Source organism: Carassius gibelio, chromosome A9 (assembly GCF_023724105.1).
Source record: "Carassius gibelio isolate Cgi1373 ecotype wild population from Czech Republic chromosome A9, carGib1.2-hapl.c, whole genome shotgun sequence".
NCBI lineage: Eukaryota > Metazoa > Chordata > Actinopteri > Cypriniformes > Cyprinidae > Carassius > Carassius gibelio.
In genome coordinates this window covers 19,303,764-19,323,908 of record NC_068379.1, presented here as the reverse complement: position 1 = coordinate 19,323,908, position 20,145 = coordinate 19,303,764, and the positions used below count along the sequence as shown (strand labels likewise).

The 20,145-nt window shown below is 36.4% G+C and overlaps 1 protein-coding gene across 5 annotated transcripts; it reads right to left on the bottom strand.

Moving 5' to 3' along the window:
• Positions 1-143: 143 nt before the first annotated feature.
• On the bottom strand, positions 144-16,834 carry LOC128019864 (guanine nucleotide exchange factor DBS-like). Of its 5 annotated transcripts, none has more exons than XM_052606170.1 (30): positions 16,639-16,834; positions 11,989-12,072; positions 10,070-10,184; positions 9,906-9,996; positions 9,286-9,399; positions 9,090-9,206; positions 8,402-8,551; positions 8,162-8,286; positions 7,513-7,627; positions 7,282-7,401; positions 6,937-7,128; positions 6,546-6,737; positions 6,036-6,180; positions 5,860-5,924; positions 5,614-5,693; positions 5,440-5,506; positions 5,062-5,177; positions 4,885-4,954; positions 4,679-4,771; positions 4,103-4,195; positions 3,560-3,685; positions 3,224-3,445; positions 2,730-2,822; positions 2,527-2,605; positions 2,354-2,411; positions 2,161-2,282; positions 1,985-2,050; positions 1,650-1,724; positions 960-1,069; positions 144-875 (listed from the first exon to the last, which is right to left on the bottom strand). In XM_052606170.1, the coding sequence occupies exons 1-30, from the start codon at positions 16,718-16,720 to the stop codon at positions 798-800; spliced, it is 3,255 nt and encodes a 1,084-aa protein (XP_052462130.1). In that variant the 5' UTR covers positions 16,721-16,834; the 3' UTR covers positions 144-797. The 5 variants fall into 5 exon arrangements, with proteins under 5 accessions (XP_052462130.1, XP_052462128.1, XP_052462126.1 ...); XM_052606168.1 differs by lacking the exon at positions 16,639-16,834 and adding an exon at positions 15,050-15,322 and having other exon boundaries at positions 1,650-1,718; XM_052606166.1 differs by lacking the exon at positions 16,639-16,834 and adding an exon at positions 15,050-15,321.
• Positions 16,835-20,145: the final 3,311 nt, after the last annotated feature.

Below are 20,145 nucleotides of genomic sequence, written 5' to 3'. Positions count from 1 at the left end.
TTTTGCCAGTCCTAATTCTGTCGTAACTTTAACAACATTGCATTAAATCGCACTTAAATCATTATCTGACATTCACATGGTTGTAAATGTCATTATGCATATTTGACCTGTGTAGTTTTATATATAAAAATAGGCAAAAGTCAGTCAGTCAACTATGGCTTTATTTTATATGCATGTATTATATATAAAACAATATTGATTTGTTAACATATTTTACATACAAATGGTACAGGGTGATCACAGTCACTTTGAGAAACAACATCTGCATATATAATATGCTTGTTTTACACATAGGTACTAGTTTCCTGCATTTTACAGAACACAATTGTATTTTATATGCGTTCACATTGGAAATCACAGGACTTGACAACAGACATGCCATATCTCAATATGGACATAATACTGGGACAGAAATAACAATGTGTTAAGGGATATGAAACATGTATCTCAGCATACTATGATGAGACCGTGTGTAAAGAGCTGGCTCTGGTGTCTCTGTGCAATGCATTATTTTGGGACATTCTAAGACCTCACTCTTAAAAATAAAGCTTCTTGCAAAGAACCCTCTAGTTTTTTTTTTTTTTTTTGGTCACACTGACATTGAGATTAAAGTGAATGCGAATGGACAGCTTTCTTCATGTATTCTAAACCTCTTTGGTTCTACTAGGAACCTTTATTTTTAAGAGTATGCAAAATTTCAAAGTTAAATGTTTTTCCCCCTCTTTAAAGAGTTATGCATTAAATCTACTGTATGTGCTGTACACTGATGGCATTGTGCACACATCCACACTCAACTCTCATTTCTCAGGATCCTCCGTCTCTTCAGAACACTGGATCTCTTCCTCTATCCTCACAGATTGCAGCTCATCTGCACACTGAAATAAAGATACAGAAATGCTTAAAACATGAAACCCTTCTGCTTTTATGTCTGACAGTGAAAAACAGACTTGGTCACGCACCATTTTATTTTCCTTCTCTTCTTCTGGGTCAGAGGTCACCTGCTCTTCTGCACTAAAGTATCCATCATGCTCCACAGAGGCATCCAGTGAGAGAGACCCTTTAGTCCAACCTGAGACGGTCGGAAGAAAATAAAAGAAATGAGAGGAAAAAACTGATTAAAGTTAAAAGGATTGAAAACAGGGATTGCAGTGTAAGTGAACACCTAAATGAGGGCAGAGATGACAGAGAAAGCCACTGAAACCTCACCCTGATAGACAGAAGACATTTCCCAGAGCACACAGAAAGAGCATGCGTGGATGTGTGTCGGTGAAACATTCTGGGTTCAATTCAAGTTTGTGTCTATCAACAGCATGAATAAAAAGACAATTTGTCCACAAACACCACATTTTTTTGTACAGAAGAATTAATTAAAGCGCTTCTCTGCTGCACATTTCTGCCTTTTACACCCTCTGTAATTTTCCTCCATTATATAGACATTGTTCTTTGTTTTTACAAACTGAGGAAGTAGTCAGACTTATTTATTGTGTAACAGCTGTCGATAGAGCTTAACATGAAACAATGTTGTAAAGACAAAGACGTGGTCAGCACCTCTCAGAAAGCATCAGATGAGACAAACATATAACCTACAAACACATGCTACCCTATAACACCTCCATGAATTATGGATAAGTGTGCACATATATGTGTACCTCTCCTACGATTCTGAAACAGACTTGATGTACTCAACCACCTGCCTCCACCCAAGTTAGGCTGTGGCCCTGTTTCTGGGAGGAAAATAACCAATCAGACTGCACCTCTGCATCTTCTTCGTTATTTCTCAGTATGGTACATGAAGTACACATGATGTGAGCTATTCCTTTGAGGATCATCTTATGCTTTTAGCCTTTAGAGAGCTTGGTGCCTTGATGATAATGAATCAGTTATTTTTACCATCACCCATTTGCTGTTTTTATTTAATCTCTTGAAAATGAGACAGCAATCAAACTCTCTTATATTAGATATTCAGTTTGCTGAAATAGGTCACCTAGAGGTGTAGGGTCACTCCGAATATCTTGTCGTTTTGGTTTCGTCTCAAAACTGAACGAAGACCCTGCAATCACACACACACACACACACACAAAAACAAAAAACACGGAAAGAAGTTAAAGGGGAAGTTCAATCAAAATGAAAAGTCTATAATGACATGAGTTTTTCACAAACCTTTTGCTCTCCCAGTGGTTCTGGGCTCTAGAATGTTCTCAAGTTCTTTGCATCTTTCTTCTTCTGTGCTCAGTTTATCCACTCCTCCACTCCTGAAGTTACTTGATTCATTTCTCACCAGTCTGAAGACGAGTTTCATGGTATAAAAGTAGCTCAAATATGTTTGTGTAAATGTGATGGCGTGTGATCGTACCTGTTAGTTGAGCTGATATCTGAGGAAAACTGCTCAGGTGCCCTCTGTTGACTTACTTCTACATAACACAAACATACATTTGATGCACCTTAGTTTTAATTTGGCATTTTGCAAGTTATCTGAATGAATCACGTATTGTAAACACTCTGTAAAACACTGTAAACAGTCCATACCTTTACAGGCCTCCAGCTGTCCTGTTAGAAGTTTCTGGATTTCTGTTACCCAGATGGTCTTAGCCTCCTCAGACACGGCCTACAGGACAACATATATCACGAAGCAGTACATAAAACCAAGATATTTGATCAGTGCAGACTCGGCACATGTGACAGTCTTCTTAATAGAAATCTGAACTCAAGGCACACACTGTTGTGCTCACCTGTACTGTGTAGACCTCATCCCTTGATCTGGACCAGATCTCAAACTTCCTGCTGTCCCCTTTAGCATTCTCTGTTATTCCAATCGCAGCCATCTAACAAAGACAGAACAGAGACCATCATGTAAACAAGTTATTTTTTTCCTTTCAAAATAACATTTTGCAGAATGAACATTCTAAAAAATATATATTTTTAGTGACCTTACTCGTTTAAATATTTAAATATGCAAAAGAGACACAAATTTGAATTATATACTCCACTTTTATCAAAATATTTAAGGTTGTGCATGTTATAAAATGTGCTTGTTGTTTAATAAAAGATTTCAATTTTAAAATGTGCAATAAAACAATGACCCATTAAAAATTTGCCATTTTAGAAAAATATCGGATGAGAAAATTACCTTTTGAAGATGCTAACTAGAACAAATTTTACACAATTTGCATCATTTTGTTAATTTTTTTCTTATTATTACACTCTATGGTGAAGACACACTTACGCTGAGCTCCTGCTTGAAGCTATATGAGGGCGCTTTCTCGTATCCCTCTCCACTCTCCTCTCGCCTCTTGCAGAAGAGCAGAGCTTTCTCGTGCAGGAACAGGTGTCTTTGCATGGGCTTAAACCTGGCAAGCTCCATGACCTTCACGTGACCTCTCTTATGCTCCGCCCACACACTGAATGACCCTTGCATCAGCAGGCGGCCCAGGACTCCAAGGTTACCCTGAATGGAATCAATAATCATTGCTTGGAATGACGTGGAATAAAGTGGAGTGACAGAAAACATTAATGAACAGTAATGGGTCAGATGAAAGTCGTGTGTGCATATGTGTTTTACCTCATATCCTGTGATGGCGATTAGGTGCATTGAGTCATTTACAGCCTTCAGGATACCCAGTATGGAGGAAAGAGCAGCCGGCAGCTCCTCTGAGCCCTCACAGCCTTTACTGTACTTAATCATCTCCTAAAACACACAAACATTGAAAAATCTTGTTATCCATTATATGGCCACTTTAAAGTCTTCCATGTTGTGATGTACATATGAGTGAGACAGATTCTTTAAATAGAAAAAAATTAGGGCAGGGATTGGTTCTATCCATTGGTTTTTGATTGCATGAAGACAGATATGAAAAAGGGAGAGGTTTAAATGTTTGGAGATATGTCACCAGAGAGAAGTCTCTGTTTTCATCAGAAGATTTAAAACTGATTGTTTATACATGGACAAATCATTCACAATAAGATGCAACAACATGCATTTAGAAAATAGAGAAAATTTTCAATTCATGCTGAATTTAAGATGCATTTAAACCTCTATCCCATATTCAAATGCCTAAAGCAAACACTTCAGTTATGATGTCTATACACACACATAATGCAGTACCTTCAGCAGGAGTTGGTATTTAGTGATCCTCTGCACAGGCTTCAGTAAGTATGAGTCCAGTCCTAGTTTGTGCTCTAGTTTCTTCTGACATTCCTGATGGCACAAACACAATTCGGTAAAGTTGCTCAAACTACATCCTGTCACAAAGAGGGCCTGATGTCATCAATAGATTGTGGTTAGTGTATATGTGTCTGTTTGTGTTTCAGCTGAAAAACAATTACTGTGTTTATTGCATGTTAAATATTATTTAAAACAAAAGCACTTCAGTATTCACTTATATTTTTATTTAGCATTTTTTAATTCAATATTGTAAAAAATACTCTTTTGGAAGTGCAATCAAATAAGTGAAGAAGATGTTAAAAATCACATTACTTCTGGATTATTTGTCACCCTGGAAATAGAAAGTAAAGTGGAGCACATTGGTTTGTGGTTTACAGTATTTTACACAATGTACTCTACAAGTGAACCTTTGGGCAATTTTAGATGGTCATTTAAATATTACATGGATATAGAATATTTTAAATGTGCATTGTATTAGTATTATGGTAGTATAATGTTCGATATGTATGTGTATACCTGGAAAAAGGCGCAGTCTGAGCACTGCCTCCAGAGGCTCTCAGAACGAGGCTTGTTGTGGCAGTATTTCTCATAAATCTGCAGCTCCCCCATCTAAACCACCACAATGACCAAAGATATGAGGATCACTGTGAAAAATAAACTCCCAAAAGTTCTTCACAATACTTTACTTCTGGTTTTGTTTTCTTGTTTTCTATAAAACTCACCCAGTCCAGAAAGCAGCGGCCCACGAGCTCAGGACAGCCAGTGTAACTTTCCAGCTCTTTGAGGAAAATTCTGAGAAGATACACGGTTTCAAATGAATCTTGATTCATTTATTTGATATGATTAACCCCCCAATTACATTTTTACTACTGATCTGAACACCACTAGATGGCGCTTACCTTTTGTGGAAATTATAAATTTCCTGCATGTTCCCAAATAACACATCCTTCTTGTTCTGCAGGGCTGCGGGGAGGAGAGGAGTCATGGAGGGGTTGTCCATCTCAGCAGCATATCCCTACAGCACACATCACATTTAATGAAGGCATCTCATGGCAAACAGGATTTTCATGGCTCTTTTAAAATCAAGAGTTTGATGTAGACTCGCTCTAACATACACAAGACTTTATGGGCCAAAACCTGCTACAAAAGTGTAGGATATGGCCTACATATTTCAGAGTACATCCACCTATATAAGAAAATGAAGTTGTTTCTTGATTGAAGCTTGATTGTTGTTTCTTGATTGTTCTTTATGAAAGAACTGACAGGTTTTCACTCACCTGCAAAACGCACATAAGCTCTTCCACATACGCTCTCTCTGTTTCCAGTAGCTCATTCATTACATGCCTGTAAACAAACACACAATGAAGCTCAGTTAATGACTACACTACACGGGGTCTAGTAAAGCACATGTGCTCCCCTCTTTCCCCTCTGACCTTTAACCCTGGACTAACCTGCGCAGCACAGCCAGGGTTTCCTCCTCCTCAGATACAGAAGGATTGCGACTGCTCCTGTCAACTTGATCAGAGTTTACCTACACAAAGAGATTCATTACTGAGTAACAGTCAAGTCACTTAACTTACACAGTGCTCACTATAACAGAGAGAGGTATATATAATTTGCTTACACAGACAAAGTGATATAAATTGATTAAAAAGAAAGGACATACGCAGAAGGCATTGTAGATGAATAAGACATACTTGTTTACAGGACACCCTGCTGTCTGAATCTTCACTAATACAGATGTTCTCATGCTCCCTGTGAGCTGAAAGAGAGAAATAAACCAATCACCTCCATTTGACACTTTTAAGGATAGATAGATAGATAGACAGACAGACAGACAGACAGACAGACAGACAGACAGATAGATAGATACCAGGAGATGAGAGTGACTCTGGTCGCGGGGCCACAGGTTGGATGGGGCGTGTTTGTTTGGCTGCTAGTTTCTTCAGACTAACCCTCCTCCTCTCAAACATCTCCTTTAATGATGTTTTCTTCTCAAATGCACGCTTCACCTTCTCCTGTACCATTACACATTATACAATATCACAAAATATAGTACATAAAATACTTTTACACAGTTTTAAAAACACAAATACAGAGACTAACCAATCAGAACAAAGTATTCTGGGAAGCTGTATAATAAACATTTTTTTTAAATGATTTGTTAAAGATGAAAAAAATATATATCTTTATTTGAAATATATATTTTTTCTTGATAAATAAAATTTTTGTGCTAAAATAATAAACTTAAAAATGTATATATATATATATATATATATATATATATATATATATATATATATATATATATATATATATATATATATTTGCGTTCTGAATTATACGTGAATTGCAGCCATTTTATGATTTCATATTACCATACCCTGAGCTCATTGTTCAGTATGTTCTCATATTCCAGCCAAACTGTGCTGATATCCCACTGCTGTTTCTCACTGGCTGTCTCCAGGTAACACTCCAGCTCTGACAGTGCCGACTCCGCCCCCTCCTGTGACTGGCACTTGTCAAGAGGCTGTGATGCTAGCATGTAAATCCCATCATCACACCATTTACACATCTGAAAGAGAAAAAGAACAGAATGGAACTGTGCTGGAAACTGATTTGCATATACAGTACATATGAAAGAGTGCTATTTATGTCTGTCTGTAATGTTTAGAAAAACTGCATGTAGCTATGCAAAGGAATGAGTATGTTAGTGGAATGAATATATTCAAACATAAATATAAATGTGCATGTGTATATGTATTTCTAGTCACCATTTCCAATCTTTTATATAGCTCCATAGCCTGTGTGAGCATGGTCCTCTTGTCTTTGAGCCTTTGGGTGAGATTCTCTCTCACTCTTTGTAGCTCACTGCATTTTACTGCAACACTGTCATCAACATTTGGAGAGCTGTCAATCAAACTTTGACCCTCTGCAATCACAGACCTCACTCTGTCCAGCACTTCCTGCAGAAAAAGAAATGTGTTAACGAGAGAAGAGGTACAATGGTTATTGGAAGCTTTGAATTAGACTGACTCATTCATGCATATAGGTGTGTGCATGCATGCTTGCGACTGTAAGTATAACACGCTAAGATTATACCATGGGTGGAGACTCACACAGGCCTTATTCTCATGGTTGGTCAGTTCTTGAAGGAAGTGTTCTGTTTGGGCAGGGCTTATTCCGACGTCTGAGAAAGCATTCATAGTGGCTGTTGCTTGCTCCAGCTCTGTTTGCAACTACAAGAAAATGGAAAATAAAAACAGAGTGCAAATATCATTTGTGAATCTTATGTTTAGCAATAATAAGAATAAGCTGTATAAGCATGAATGTCTTTAAAAATGCAAGACCTGTTGAAAGTTGTGCTCAAACTGGCAGAGTTTAAAACATAGATCCAGTTTATTATGATGCTGAATCCAGAACTCATCAAACGCTGTCGAGCTCTCATTCAACTGGGATAACAGCCTGCAAGTCACACAAACCACATATTATAAAATGAAATGAAATAGTGTCTATACTAGCAGAATTGTTATTGTTAGCTAAAACTAAAATAATTAAAACTTTTTTTTATATAGTTTAAAACTATTTGAAATAAAGCTTAAATAAGATCAAATGAAAATATTCAATTAAAAACAAATGTAAATTAGTAATGTAGCTTTGGCAACTAACTGAAATAAGTTTAGGTTGAAGTACAAAAATAACTAACACTAAAACTTTACTAAAAAATAATTCAGGCTTTACAGAAATATAAACCAGTTATAAAAAATGGTATACTTCAGTAGTAAATGCAGCCTTTAAAGTGTAAAACCATTCATTTGTGCTATCCAAATTGCTAAAGCATGAAGACGTGTGAGGAGGCGTGACTGGCTAACCATCCTGCCAATGTTATAATACCTAGCCAATATGTTTGTGACCATTCACAAATTATTCCAAGAAGAAGAAACACTGCAAAGAAACTTCAAGCAGGATAGGAGAGGATTCCTACGGAGAAAGACTTACCTGTGCACTGTAGCAAGGTTCTCCAGTTGATCAGGGTTTAGACTGCTGTCCGGATCTCTGCGGACCGGTTCCCTGATGTGCTCCAAGAGTTTCCGTCCTTGGCTTAGAGCTCCTGCCATCTCTTCCTAAAGAGAAAACAATGAAACCAAGAATAGTTTTGTTAGCACCAAAAAGAATGTGTGAGGTGGCACATATTGAATGCTTTAAAGAGTTTTTTTTTTTTTTTTTTTTTATAAATACTTTGAAACCGTCTTTTCTGCTGGTTTGTGCAGTGAGCAGATTGCTGGCTGTTTGGAGGTTGTTAGGGAGCTCGGTTTCTGCCAGCTCCCTGCCAAACACTTGCAGTCTCTCAGCCATCCTCTTCACTAATGCGGCAAAGCTTTCAAGATCCTACCGGCATAATTATCATCATTAGGAAATTATCATTTTCACATATGATGTATATTACTGGTTTAATGTGCTTTGTTTCATATATGCAATGAGGTTTTGAATGTGTGCTTAATAATCTTTCTCTAATTAAAACAATGCACATAAAATGGACTTAGATTACTTTTAAAATATGTGTGCACTGTCTGAAATACCATAGTCTTATCTGTAATAAAAGATGATTTACTGTAAATGAAGCAGGTTGTCTCATGGTGGGCCACTATAAAAAAAAGCTGAATATTACTAATATAATGAATACTATTTCACTAAATCCCCCTGATTATTGGCCACATTGATTTACAAAATAAACAAATCACTGCTGACTGAGAATTCCGCACTTCTACATAAGAATTGGTGATTCAAAACAATTGTATTTTATGTGATGATGCATCCATTGCACTAGGCACAAGTAAAAGTCCAGGACAACTGCTATAATGTGAAATAAACAAACAAACAAACAAAAACTAGTGAGTGCACCTTTGAGGTGTGTATTTGCTCTTACTGTGCGATGGGAGATCCAGGTCTTGTGGCAGTAGTATTGAGTGCCACCCAGTTCTTGTGTCAGCTGACTCCGCTCAATATAAGAGTGCAGATCAGCCACCGAGTTTAGCATGATAACCTTTAATACACACACAGGCTTCGTTATTTACAATGACATGCCACTCACTTACAGTTCAAAACCCATTCAGGTCACTTACCGGTACTTTAAAGTCATCTCTGTGGAGTTTGAAGAACACATCAGACATCGTTCTCTGCAGGATAGCACTGGGTCTCAGCACCAGAACAAGCCCAAGATTAGCAGGAAACCAGCCCTACACACAAACATATTTTAACATGACAAAAGCCATCCAGATGTGTATCCACAAGAAGATCTACTGAAGGAAGAGTTTACCCAAAAAAAAGAAAGTTTGCTGAAAATCTACATTCTGTTTTAGACTTCTCCTTGTAAATGGATGCTTGATCGGAGCACATTTCTCTCCTGATTCATACAAAATGACTTTTTCACTGGAGAAAGCAATATTATGGATCGAGGTCTTGTATTCAAGCCAGAAAAAAATGGTTTGAAGTTAGATTTGTTTATTAAAAAACACATATCTTTAGTCGTGTGGATTACTTGTGGATTATTATGATATTTTTAGCAGCTGTTTTGAATCTCATTCTGACGGCACCCATTTACTGCAGAGGGGATCCATTGGGGAGCAAGGGATGTAATGCAAAATTTCTCCAAATCTCTTCCGATGAAGGCGGAGTACATTTTCAGCAAATTTTTATTTTTGGGTGAACTATGCCGTCAACAACTGACTCATGTCCGACTCACAGAGATACGCAGTAACGTTCCCTTCAAACACATCCATCGATCTCTACGCCTGTCAATCACTACGATGAAGCCCACACCTGCTGCACTCAGGCTGGTAAAGACACACACGTGTTACTGCTGTCAGCATTTATGAAATTCAAACGTGTGCTAATGTGTGTATTTACCTGGGAATACTTGTCAGGTAAGTAAGAACATTACGAAAGTCTTGGTCTCCAATTTCACAAAACGAAGGGAACTCTGGAAAGATTATGATAGGGCTTCCATCCTGTCCCCTTCCCCCTAAAACAGACAGAAAGAAATATGAAGGATTAAAGAATCGAGCCTGCTCCTCTGATCTACTCAACAGCCAAACAGCAGGGGGCAATAAATACCAGAAACCATGCTGTCTTCTGTGCTGGCATGCATCAGAGATCTTAAATTAGCACACAGGCAAGCAAGCCAATGAAAACCTGCTCACACCACATTTCTGCTGTGTCACAGTCTCCGTATTGTGTGCTACTGCTCCCCAACAACTGTTGTTTGAGAGCGCTGTGACAGCCAAACTCCAACATAATCTCAGATCGGCTTCTAAGTGTTCTTATCATCGATTTGGCAGCTAGTGTCAAGAAATAAGCTTGTGGCACCACTGAGAATTACCAAAACATGTACAAACTATTTAGCATGTAGCTGTAGAAAAGTTTGGGTCTGTAAGATTTTTGAAAGAAGTCTCAGAAGGTTGAATTGATTTGGTCAGAGATATAGTAAAACAGTAATATTGTAATAAAAGAGACCAGGTATCCTGGTTTCTAGGTTTAGTTTCTTCCCATGAAAGTATGATTCTTTTGACCATTTTACAGCTTAGAGAAGTGGTTGAAAAGTTATTGTTCTTATAAAGTGAGTGCTCGTCTCCTCAAAAAGTCACATTAATAAATAGAACCAACACTGCAGCTAAAATAAAGGCACTGCAGATGGTAAGACATCTGAGTATTGTCAGTACTCCCTCAGGACAGAAACTATGATTATACTGATCTGTAACATGAGATTCAAAAGTGTCACTCCATTCTTGCTTATCAATTCTCTCCTTTAAATCAGGATGAAGATACAAGGGGATGTTTCTGTGGTAAGACGGTGATGATGGAGAGCGGAAGAGAAATAAGCCACTGGGTAAAGATCCCCTTGTGACAAAAATATTAATTTGGCAAGTCATGCCTTCTTCTCCCTGTCTCCATGACAACAGGACAGAGAGCGTGCGAGCATCGTTTACTCGGCTCACTTTAACAGGAACAACCTGTCATCAAAAACAACACTTCTTCAGAGAAATACCTTCACGTTACAGTGTTTGTACATGCCCATATACAAAAGGTTTCTAAACCCCAGAACATCTTTTTCCATTCCCGTGCATATTACATTCATACGTGCGCAGAGAAATTATCTAACCATCTATTTCAGACAGAAGCAGGAAATTACGGACGGTGAAATTTGACTAGCAAATCACTCTTCTCGCATGTTCATGTGCAATAGCGTTTATAACTTGTTACATGTTACAAAAATGCACCTTAAAAACTCTTTTATAGTTCAATATTATTTTACATTAAAAATGTTTGATTTCTCTCATTGAGATGAAGGAAAGGCAAGTGTTTAATGCAATATAATAGAAATGTGCTGTGTGTGTAAAACTGGTATAGCTCCTATTATAATTTAGTCTGTAAGGACTATGATAAGAACATTTTTTTGTATTGAAATCTTTTAACTGCAGATTTTAGTACATTGGCAACTGTGAGCACAAGACCTTGTTGAGATCTGATCCAAAACTCTAAGGGAGAAATATATCCAAGAATTAAGAAGCATAAGCAAAAGTCTCCAACTTCTTTCTATAAGACAAAACTTATAATTGCAACTATAATTGCAAAGATCTAAAGAGGTCTCTTTTTTCCTCTATGTGTCCTCCTTACAGAGTGTTCTTACTTGAGTCCACTTAAAAAAAAAAAAAAATCAAACTCACATCCCCTTTGTCTCTTTGTCTCTGAAACAATAATGTTGGTCCCTGGATAATATTTCTGTTTTACAGATAAAGATATGCAAATATAATGGAAATAATATTTACCAGACAGGAAGGCAAACTGTCTCTTGAGCTCAGTGATGATGTCAGCAGCGTAGAGAGGACTGGACTCCTTCTGCATGATCTCATCTGAAACAAACACACATGAGACACTAACATCATGTCTACAGTCATAATAACATTACAGGATGATATAACAGGATTGTTCCAGTTCTCAGTGTAACCTGAGTAAAACAATGATCCTGCATTATCACCCATTAAACTCATAAGCTTAACACTTTTCTGCAAATCTCATGCAGTGCCTTTCTTGCACAACATCAAATCACAAAACCAAACAAAAAACAGCTGTTATTTTTGTTACTTGACTATAAGATAAAATAAACCAAAGGTGAGAACACACTACACACACTTATAAATGACTAGCTGTCTCTTGGGGGTATTGTGTCTTCGGCTGGTGTATGTTACCACCTGCGGGAGGAAAATCTTGCCCAGAGCAGTTCCCATAGTCTGGTCAATAACAAAAGAAAAGAAAATAGTAGGTGATTTCCTATCCATCTAAAACAAAACCACCCCTGGATACAGAACTGTAAAGTGCAGACAACTAATAATCTTAATGCATTCCCACTCATTCTATAATATATTATATTATAGCCTCTAAGGTTTTTTTTTTTTTTTTTACTGCAAGATTAAGAATTGTATTTTTTAACCAACACACCAATCAGATACTCTACGTGGTACTTCAAAGTGAATGACAAAAGAGTCCTGTGCCAATGCCTTCTTTTGTTTTAAGAGTGTGTCGTCCCATTGGAGTCAGATGCACACCCTTAGGATGTTCACACACATTGGACAGAACATTATCTGTCACACTTTAAAAGACTTTTGTGGTAGCGCTCACCTGTTCCCATCTCCTAATTCTGTCCACCTTTTATACACACTGACATTTTATTTATTTATTTCTACTATTACAGTTAAGTAATGAATCCACTGTTTCTCAATACTAATCAATTATATTTAGTTTAGCAGAATGGAGTAGAGTAACAATAGTGCAAATGGAGTATTAAGCAACAAAAAAAATTAATTATTTTAAATTTGTAAAATACAATAACAAATAAAAAAAGTTAATAATATTAGGAAATAGTATAGAAAAAAAATAAATAAATAGACCTTACTTCGGAGCCAGTGGCAACATCTGGAAAAGTGGTAATATTTCTCGACCTCTGCTAGAGGAATGCACATAGTTTTCCCTTCGTTCTGTACATCCATCCCTCTGTTTTTCTGATTTCCTCTTCCACTTGTTTTCTTATATCTTACTAACTCCCAGGTTGTCTTGTAACCATAAGCAGCGATCTCAGAATGAGCTACCTGAGACAGGTGCACAGGTCAATTCAATGACTTCCTGTTTCTCTCTCTCTCTCTCTCTCTCCTCATTTCCAACCTTCACACAGACTTCCTGGAATGGACTGGTTCCCTGACACACATACACAGGTTCCCTTCACCTACTACATTTTAATAAGTGATAACAATGATGGATCACTGACTGTAAAGAACTGTACTTCCTTTGTTTCCACTCTCTCTACGCCTGTCTTTTTCAGCACAGTCACCCCAAAAAGAGTCTGCTGCCCCCCAGAAGCCCCTTCCCCCATCACACCGGTGGATGAATGAAACCCTGTGTGTGTGTGTTTGGTTGGTTTCTCTCTGTTATAAGAGGAATCTGAGTGAGATCTGATCTCACTGAGAAGAGAAAGATAAGAGCTGGATTCAGGCCAAGTCACTCAGAAGCCATTCAAACCAACAGATAACATTTAAAAGAAGAGACAGACTTTTTAGTCTGGTAAATCTCTCTAGTTCCCTCTCTTTCTTTCAGACACACATACAAAAAGTAAATGCATTACACACTTTTCCTTTGTAGTTTCTAATAGACAATAGCCAAACTAAAGTTCAGACGAAAAACAAAACAGAACAATAAGCACATTGTCTCGGGCCATTTAGAAAATCTGGGATTTAAAATGTTGATTTAAAGTATCAGGATCAAGAAAAATGTGAAAGAAAACAACATGACAAAAAAAAAAAAAAAACGTTTCTTCAAGATTTGGGACTTTCTATGGGTCAAAGTGAAAATAAGTGACATTAAGTAACAAAGCTGAATTTTCAGCAGCAGCCACTCCAGTCTTCAGTGTCCCATGATCCTTTACAAATCATTTTAATATGCTGAGCAGTTCAGCTGTTTAAAACTGGATAGTTTATTATGTTTGTGTTTTTTACGATTTTTTGATTAATAAAAAGTTCAAAAGAAAATAACTTATTTGAAATAGAAATCTTTTGTAACTTCATAAATGTCTCAATTTAATGTGCACTTGTGTACTCAGAGAAATCTGAACTTTTGAAAAGTATGTGTGGTAACACTTTACAAAAAGATTCCATTAGTTAATGTTAGTTAATGTTTTAACTAACATGAATAATATATTTATTACAGTATTTATGAATCTTTGTTAATGTTGATGAAAATACAGTCATTCATTGTTAGTTCATGTTAATTCACAGTGCATTAACTAATAACAAGTACTTAAAATTAACTTTAACTAAGACTTATTAATGCTGTAGAAGTATTGTTCATAGTTCATGTTAACTAAAGTTAACTTTATTGTAAAGTGTTACCAAAAAAAGTTTAAGACCACTATAGTGAAAATTATTCTATTTTGTACTTTTCTAATTTAATTAAGTTTTTGTTGTTTTTTATTACAAATTATGTTACTGGCAAAAAAAAAAAAAAAAAAAAAAAATGAATTCCACAGGTTTGTGTGAAACCATGATCATCTTCTCCAGAATGATTTGAGAAGGATCTTGAGCTTCAAGAACAACATCTTACAATCTGTACCAAGGGATTCATGAATAAGGAATAAATTACTTTTTAAAATATATTAAAATAGAAAACAGTTATTTTAAATGGTAATAATATTTCAAACTATTATTAGCTTCTACTGTATTTTTGATCAAATAAATCCAGCTTTGAGAACACAAAAAAATGTTTAAGAAATATCTGATATTTTGAAGACCTTTTGAACATAAAGTGCGGAATTTTTGACAATTTTAGCATGCTTTCACTCACTCTGTCCTTGTACCAGCGGCACCAGAGGAAGCTGTCCACGATCACTGTCTCGTTTGGGACGCCTTTTCCTGGATTTCCTCAGCATAACTTTCCTCTTTATAGTCATCTGATACCTGGCCTCACACGGTTCCTTTAGTTACGCTTTACGATACTACATGCTACTGAACTCAAACAATAACTGCCATTGCTAAAGCAATAACTGCTAAACTCCAATCCAGAAAAGCTAATAGTTAAACAAACAGCCCTGCTTACCTAAAGCCAGTGAACTAACTACTGCAGCAAGCCGAGCTGCTCCTGTGGAAAACTGTGTTTTATGGTATCTGTTTTTGTACTCAGCAGTAACTCTGCCAAACACACAGACTCTTTATGAATCTCACTGAAGGGTTTTTAGGAAATCTCTTTCAGCCTTCAGGCTTTTGAAAATGAGGGCAAGTACAAAAGTATGTTTAAGCACAGATTTCTAGTCAAGACAGTTTTTTTATGTCATTGAGAAATATATTTCACATGTTCTCATACGATAATATTCCACAGTTAGAGGAGGAAACATTCATTTACGAATTTCTATTGTATCATATTTAATACATTTTTAAGGCCTCTAGGTTAACACCATTATCAAAACTGCTTAAAAAATCTGTTGCACACTATCTGCTACATGCTTTCTGTCATCTGATTGATAATTCATACTTTGATTCACACTTAGCAAGTAAAAGGTATTTTAATATAATTGTAAAAATTTCCACATTCAGATTGTGGCACACTTGTATTTTTGCTTTTACATTTTTTCATTAATTATTTTTAGAAAGTAATTTTTTCACACACACACACACACACACACACACATATATATTAATATTTTAAGAGAACATTTACTGGATTAAAGCAACTTAATTGTATTTGATTATTCATTAACCATTTTTTATCAAAAAAGTCTTGTTAAAATATATATGTATCAAATATACAGAAACTGACTTATACATCTCTCAATCATTGTTTTATTGCATTATATGCATTATGCATAGGTTTAATATTTATATGCATATGCATATTAATTCAAGGTCTGTTATACTGTTATAAAAATCCCACATTAAAAACTATCAGAAAGTCATCTTATGTTTTGGCCAAATAAAAACAAAATCACCAAATTGCATATTCTTGGTCAGCTCAAATTGTTTTTTCCTCAAATGTGAGATCCATATTCTCACTATTTTATACCATATAGGCCATAAAAGCCTGAAGTATCAAATATTATACTAAATATAAAACATATATGCAAACTTTTTTAGATTTTTTTTAAAAAAAGGTTCTAATAAAGGTTCTATAAACTGTTAAAATAAATCTGACTATCAGGCTTTTCAGTGACAATATTTAAGTTAAATAAAACAATATAACACAAGCAAAATGCTATTGTTCTAAATATCAGCTTGACCAAAATTTGTTGGGACATATAAGATTATGCTATACTCATTTAAAAGGTGAATAATCCTTACAACCGGAAAGCATTATTGAAGCATTCAACATTAAAATGCATTTAAACAGAACCAAGCACCTGTGCTGGGTGTCAAGCATAGATACTCATTTACAGTCCTTACCAATGTTGTGAGTGACATTGCTCAATCTGCGCTGTAGATCTTGCACGACCACCTTCTCTGTCTGCATCCAGATCATCGCCATCCTTCAGTCCACAGGTAAGGAGGACTGATAGATAGGACGTTAAGGGAGGAATATCACCCTCTGCCCTTCAGTGATGGGCAATTCAGCATCAGCATCAGACGGGGGAGGGGCGTATATAACCAGTGGTCCTCACACGCATGTGCACACAGAATAACATGCTGCTACGGGTAGGATTTTGGCTCCATCACCAGGACTGTTTCTGCTATCACAGCACACCACGCGCCTGGAAGCAAGATTGACAAAAAGCATACGAGACTGATTGATTTTCTTGCCGAACAGATGTTTAGCCACATTGAACAGAAGTTACAAAAAATAAACAGAGACTATTCAGACACACTTGATTGAAACGGATATATTTTCTATTGCCAGTAACCTATATACAATCTGCTGTAGGTTCTAAGTAAGCATTCTTCATGAACGTAATCTGTATATAGCCTACAATTTTTACACGCTTTTTATATTGTCTGAGAAAAATGCTTGTGGTTCTCACCTGAGCATCTCGTTGCTGTTGTTATGGCTTGAATGTATTCCTCAACTCTGTGGACGCATTTATCGTCCACCTTGCGAAAATTGTAATTCAAATAATTAAATAATCATTGCTCTTTGAGGTCACACAATTAAGTTTAATATTTTGAGTTTGGTTTCGCTGTTACATAATTGAGTAAATGCGATTGAAGGAATAGCTCATAAATATTAATCTTCTTCCGTTTGCCTCATGAATATTAATAAATCCTTTGCGACGGAGAGAAGCGTAGGACAGTTTATGACTACAACTCCCAGCATGCACCGGTGATTTCGTTCTCATTTCGTCTCCGTCTCGCGGGATATGCTTTGTTATGGCGGCATCGTTCGAAACTTACCAAATTCAGACGTCAACAATCCGTGTATCATTCGTTCCTTTCATATTCAATTAAGAAAACAAATTCGGAAAATCGAAAAAGGAATTATTTCTTTATTCGTTTACAAATACAATATTTAAAATACAAATCATCTTTTTTTTCTTCTCTCGATTACGTGCTCAGGAAATGAAATGACCAATGCCAAGTTCCAATTTTCAATTTGTTTAGAATGCAATATAAGAAAAAAAAAAAAAAAAATAAATCTCGTTTATTTGGTTTATTTGGGAAATTAGATTTTGACTGGATTTCTCATTTTTCGTTTGAGGTTTACAAATCGGTTTAAACACAGATCACATTTCCCAACACACATTTGATGATTAACAAAGATAAAAAAAAAAAAAAGGTGCAAACTACAGTCATGTATTTCAAGATGTACAATGAAAGATATAGGTGCAAAGAGAAGTGACCTCAACCATGGTTACAGTTACAGTTAATTGTTTCTATCATGGCAAAGCTGAGTTTTCAGCAGTCATTTCTCCAGGCTTCAGTGTCGCATGATCCCCAGAAATCATTCCATTAGGCTTATGGCCCCAAATTTACTGACCCAAAAGACACATCTGATGTAATATGCTAGTTAAATGCATGATCCTGCTTAATCCTGAAACTCTATTTTCAGCTCAATCAAGTTCTTCGTGAGCGCTTGGTGGAGCTGGAAACTGAGATTGAAAGGTTCAAATCTGAGAATGCAGAACTGGCCAAACTAAAGCAAGAGAACCAAGACGCAAGAGAGAATCTCACGTAAAACCCTTATCTTTCTTGTTCAAATACTGAATTTGAAAAGAAGAGGATGGAGGAAATTGCAAAGTAGGAGGAGCTTGAAAGAGAGGAACATAAGAAACTGCAGCGTGAAAGGAAGCTGTTTGAAAAGCATGTAGCAACTGTAAGAGCAAGACCTGACAAACAAGAACAAGATGAGATCCAGGTCCTGCTATTGGAAAAGTATCATTTGGACACTGTCAGTTCTGTTTGTTTTTATTACTATTAATTGTTTTGTTTTAATGTGACTATGTCTGCATCAGGCTCTAAAGCAGCAGTTGAATGCAAACGAGAGGCTCCTTGGATCAACACACAGCCGTCTCCGACAGCAGATAGACATTTTGAGTGCAGAGAATGCAGCCCTCAGAGACCAAGTGCAGATGCAGGAGAAACCGCACCTCAGTGCGTTGAAGAGTGCTGAGAAAGAGAAGGAAAAAGGAAAGTGCTGTGTCTGGCAAAAGAACCAATACTGGATCCAAATCTACAGATTCCAGGGCAAGTGGAGTGGCAGGTCTGAAAAGTTTCTGCACTCTCCCCTTTATACAGGTAGATTTAACACTCCTCTTCTCTTACATATATAAACATTTGAAAGCAAAAACTATATTACCAAATATTTGCTTATTTAAATACCTTTCAGGTATATCTATAAACATTTGTGTAAGATTTCAGTTAGTATGTGTGTTTGTATGTCTAGAGTCTCCCTCAGAGTTCAAAAATAAGCAGCAACAGACAGGTAAGTCCAGAGACCCAGATCACGCTCACAAATTCAGGTATAACTGTATTGAGGTATTATTGATTATTAGTGCACTTTATCGTTTTATTTAGCACATCTGTACTTTTGTACTGTTACTGCCATGTAGCATAACTTTCAATTCTTTTCATAAATCAAATATTTGTGGATATTTTCAGATTGAGCAGGTGCTCCCTGGTGGAGCCAGACTTCTTGTTTTTTCCAAATGGCACGAGGAAAGAGCTTTCTGCTGATGGACAGATGGTTACGGTCATGTTTTTCAATGGAGATGTGAAACATACAATGATCAAAGAGTGGTGAGGAAGGGACTCAATTACAACGAATATATTCTTATTAAAAAGTTTACACAAGTGTGATGGATCAGTTATTTGTGTGAAAAAAAATCCTTTCACTTTACATGATGGAATTAAATGTTTATAATTAAAGTTTTTATTATAAAGAGGTTTGACTTTGAATTCACAAAATCATTTTAAGTAGCATTTTTTATTACTATATTACTATTACTTTATTTATTACTATGCAGAAGCCCAGACCACACACACATTAACTACCCAGATGGGATGGAAGTGCTCCAGTTTCCTAATAATCAAACAGGAGGGCCTGGATTTCGGTCAAAATTAATTTAGTGTTCCAGCCTTAAGACTGAATTTTAAGTCTTAATATTCCACTCTCTTTTCCAGAAACACATTTCCCTGATGGTCATAAGGAAATCACTTTTCCCGATCAGACGGTTAAGACTTTTTATCCTGATGTTAAGAGAGGAAAGTGTTCTCAGATTGAACAATAATACAACTGAATCCCCGAGTACAACACATAGCCCCTCCACCTCAATCTGTTACAATAAAGTTGCCTAATTTATTAAAGGCACATCATTTTTATTTTGCTTTCAGGGATGGCAGTAAGGTGATCCAGTTTAACACAGGTCAGCGAGAGATCCACACTGCAGATTTTAAAGACCAGAGTATCCAGACTGTACGGTTAAAACGGTTTACTCGAATGGACGGCAAGAGACAAAATAC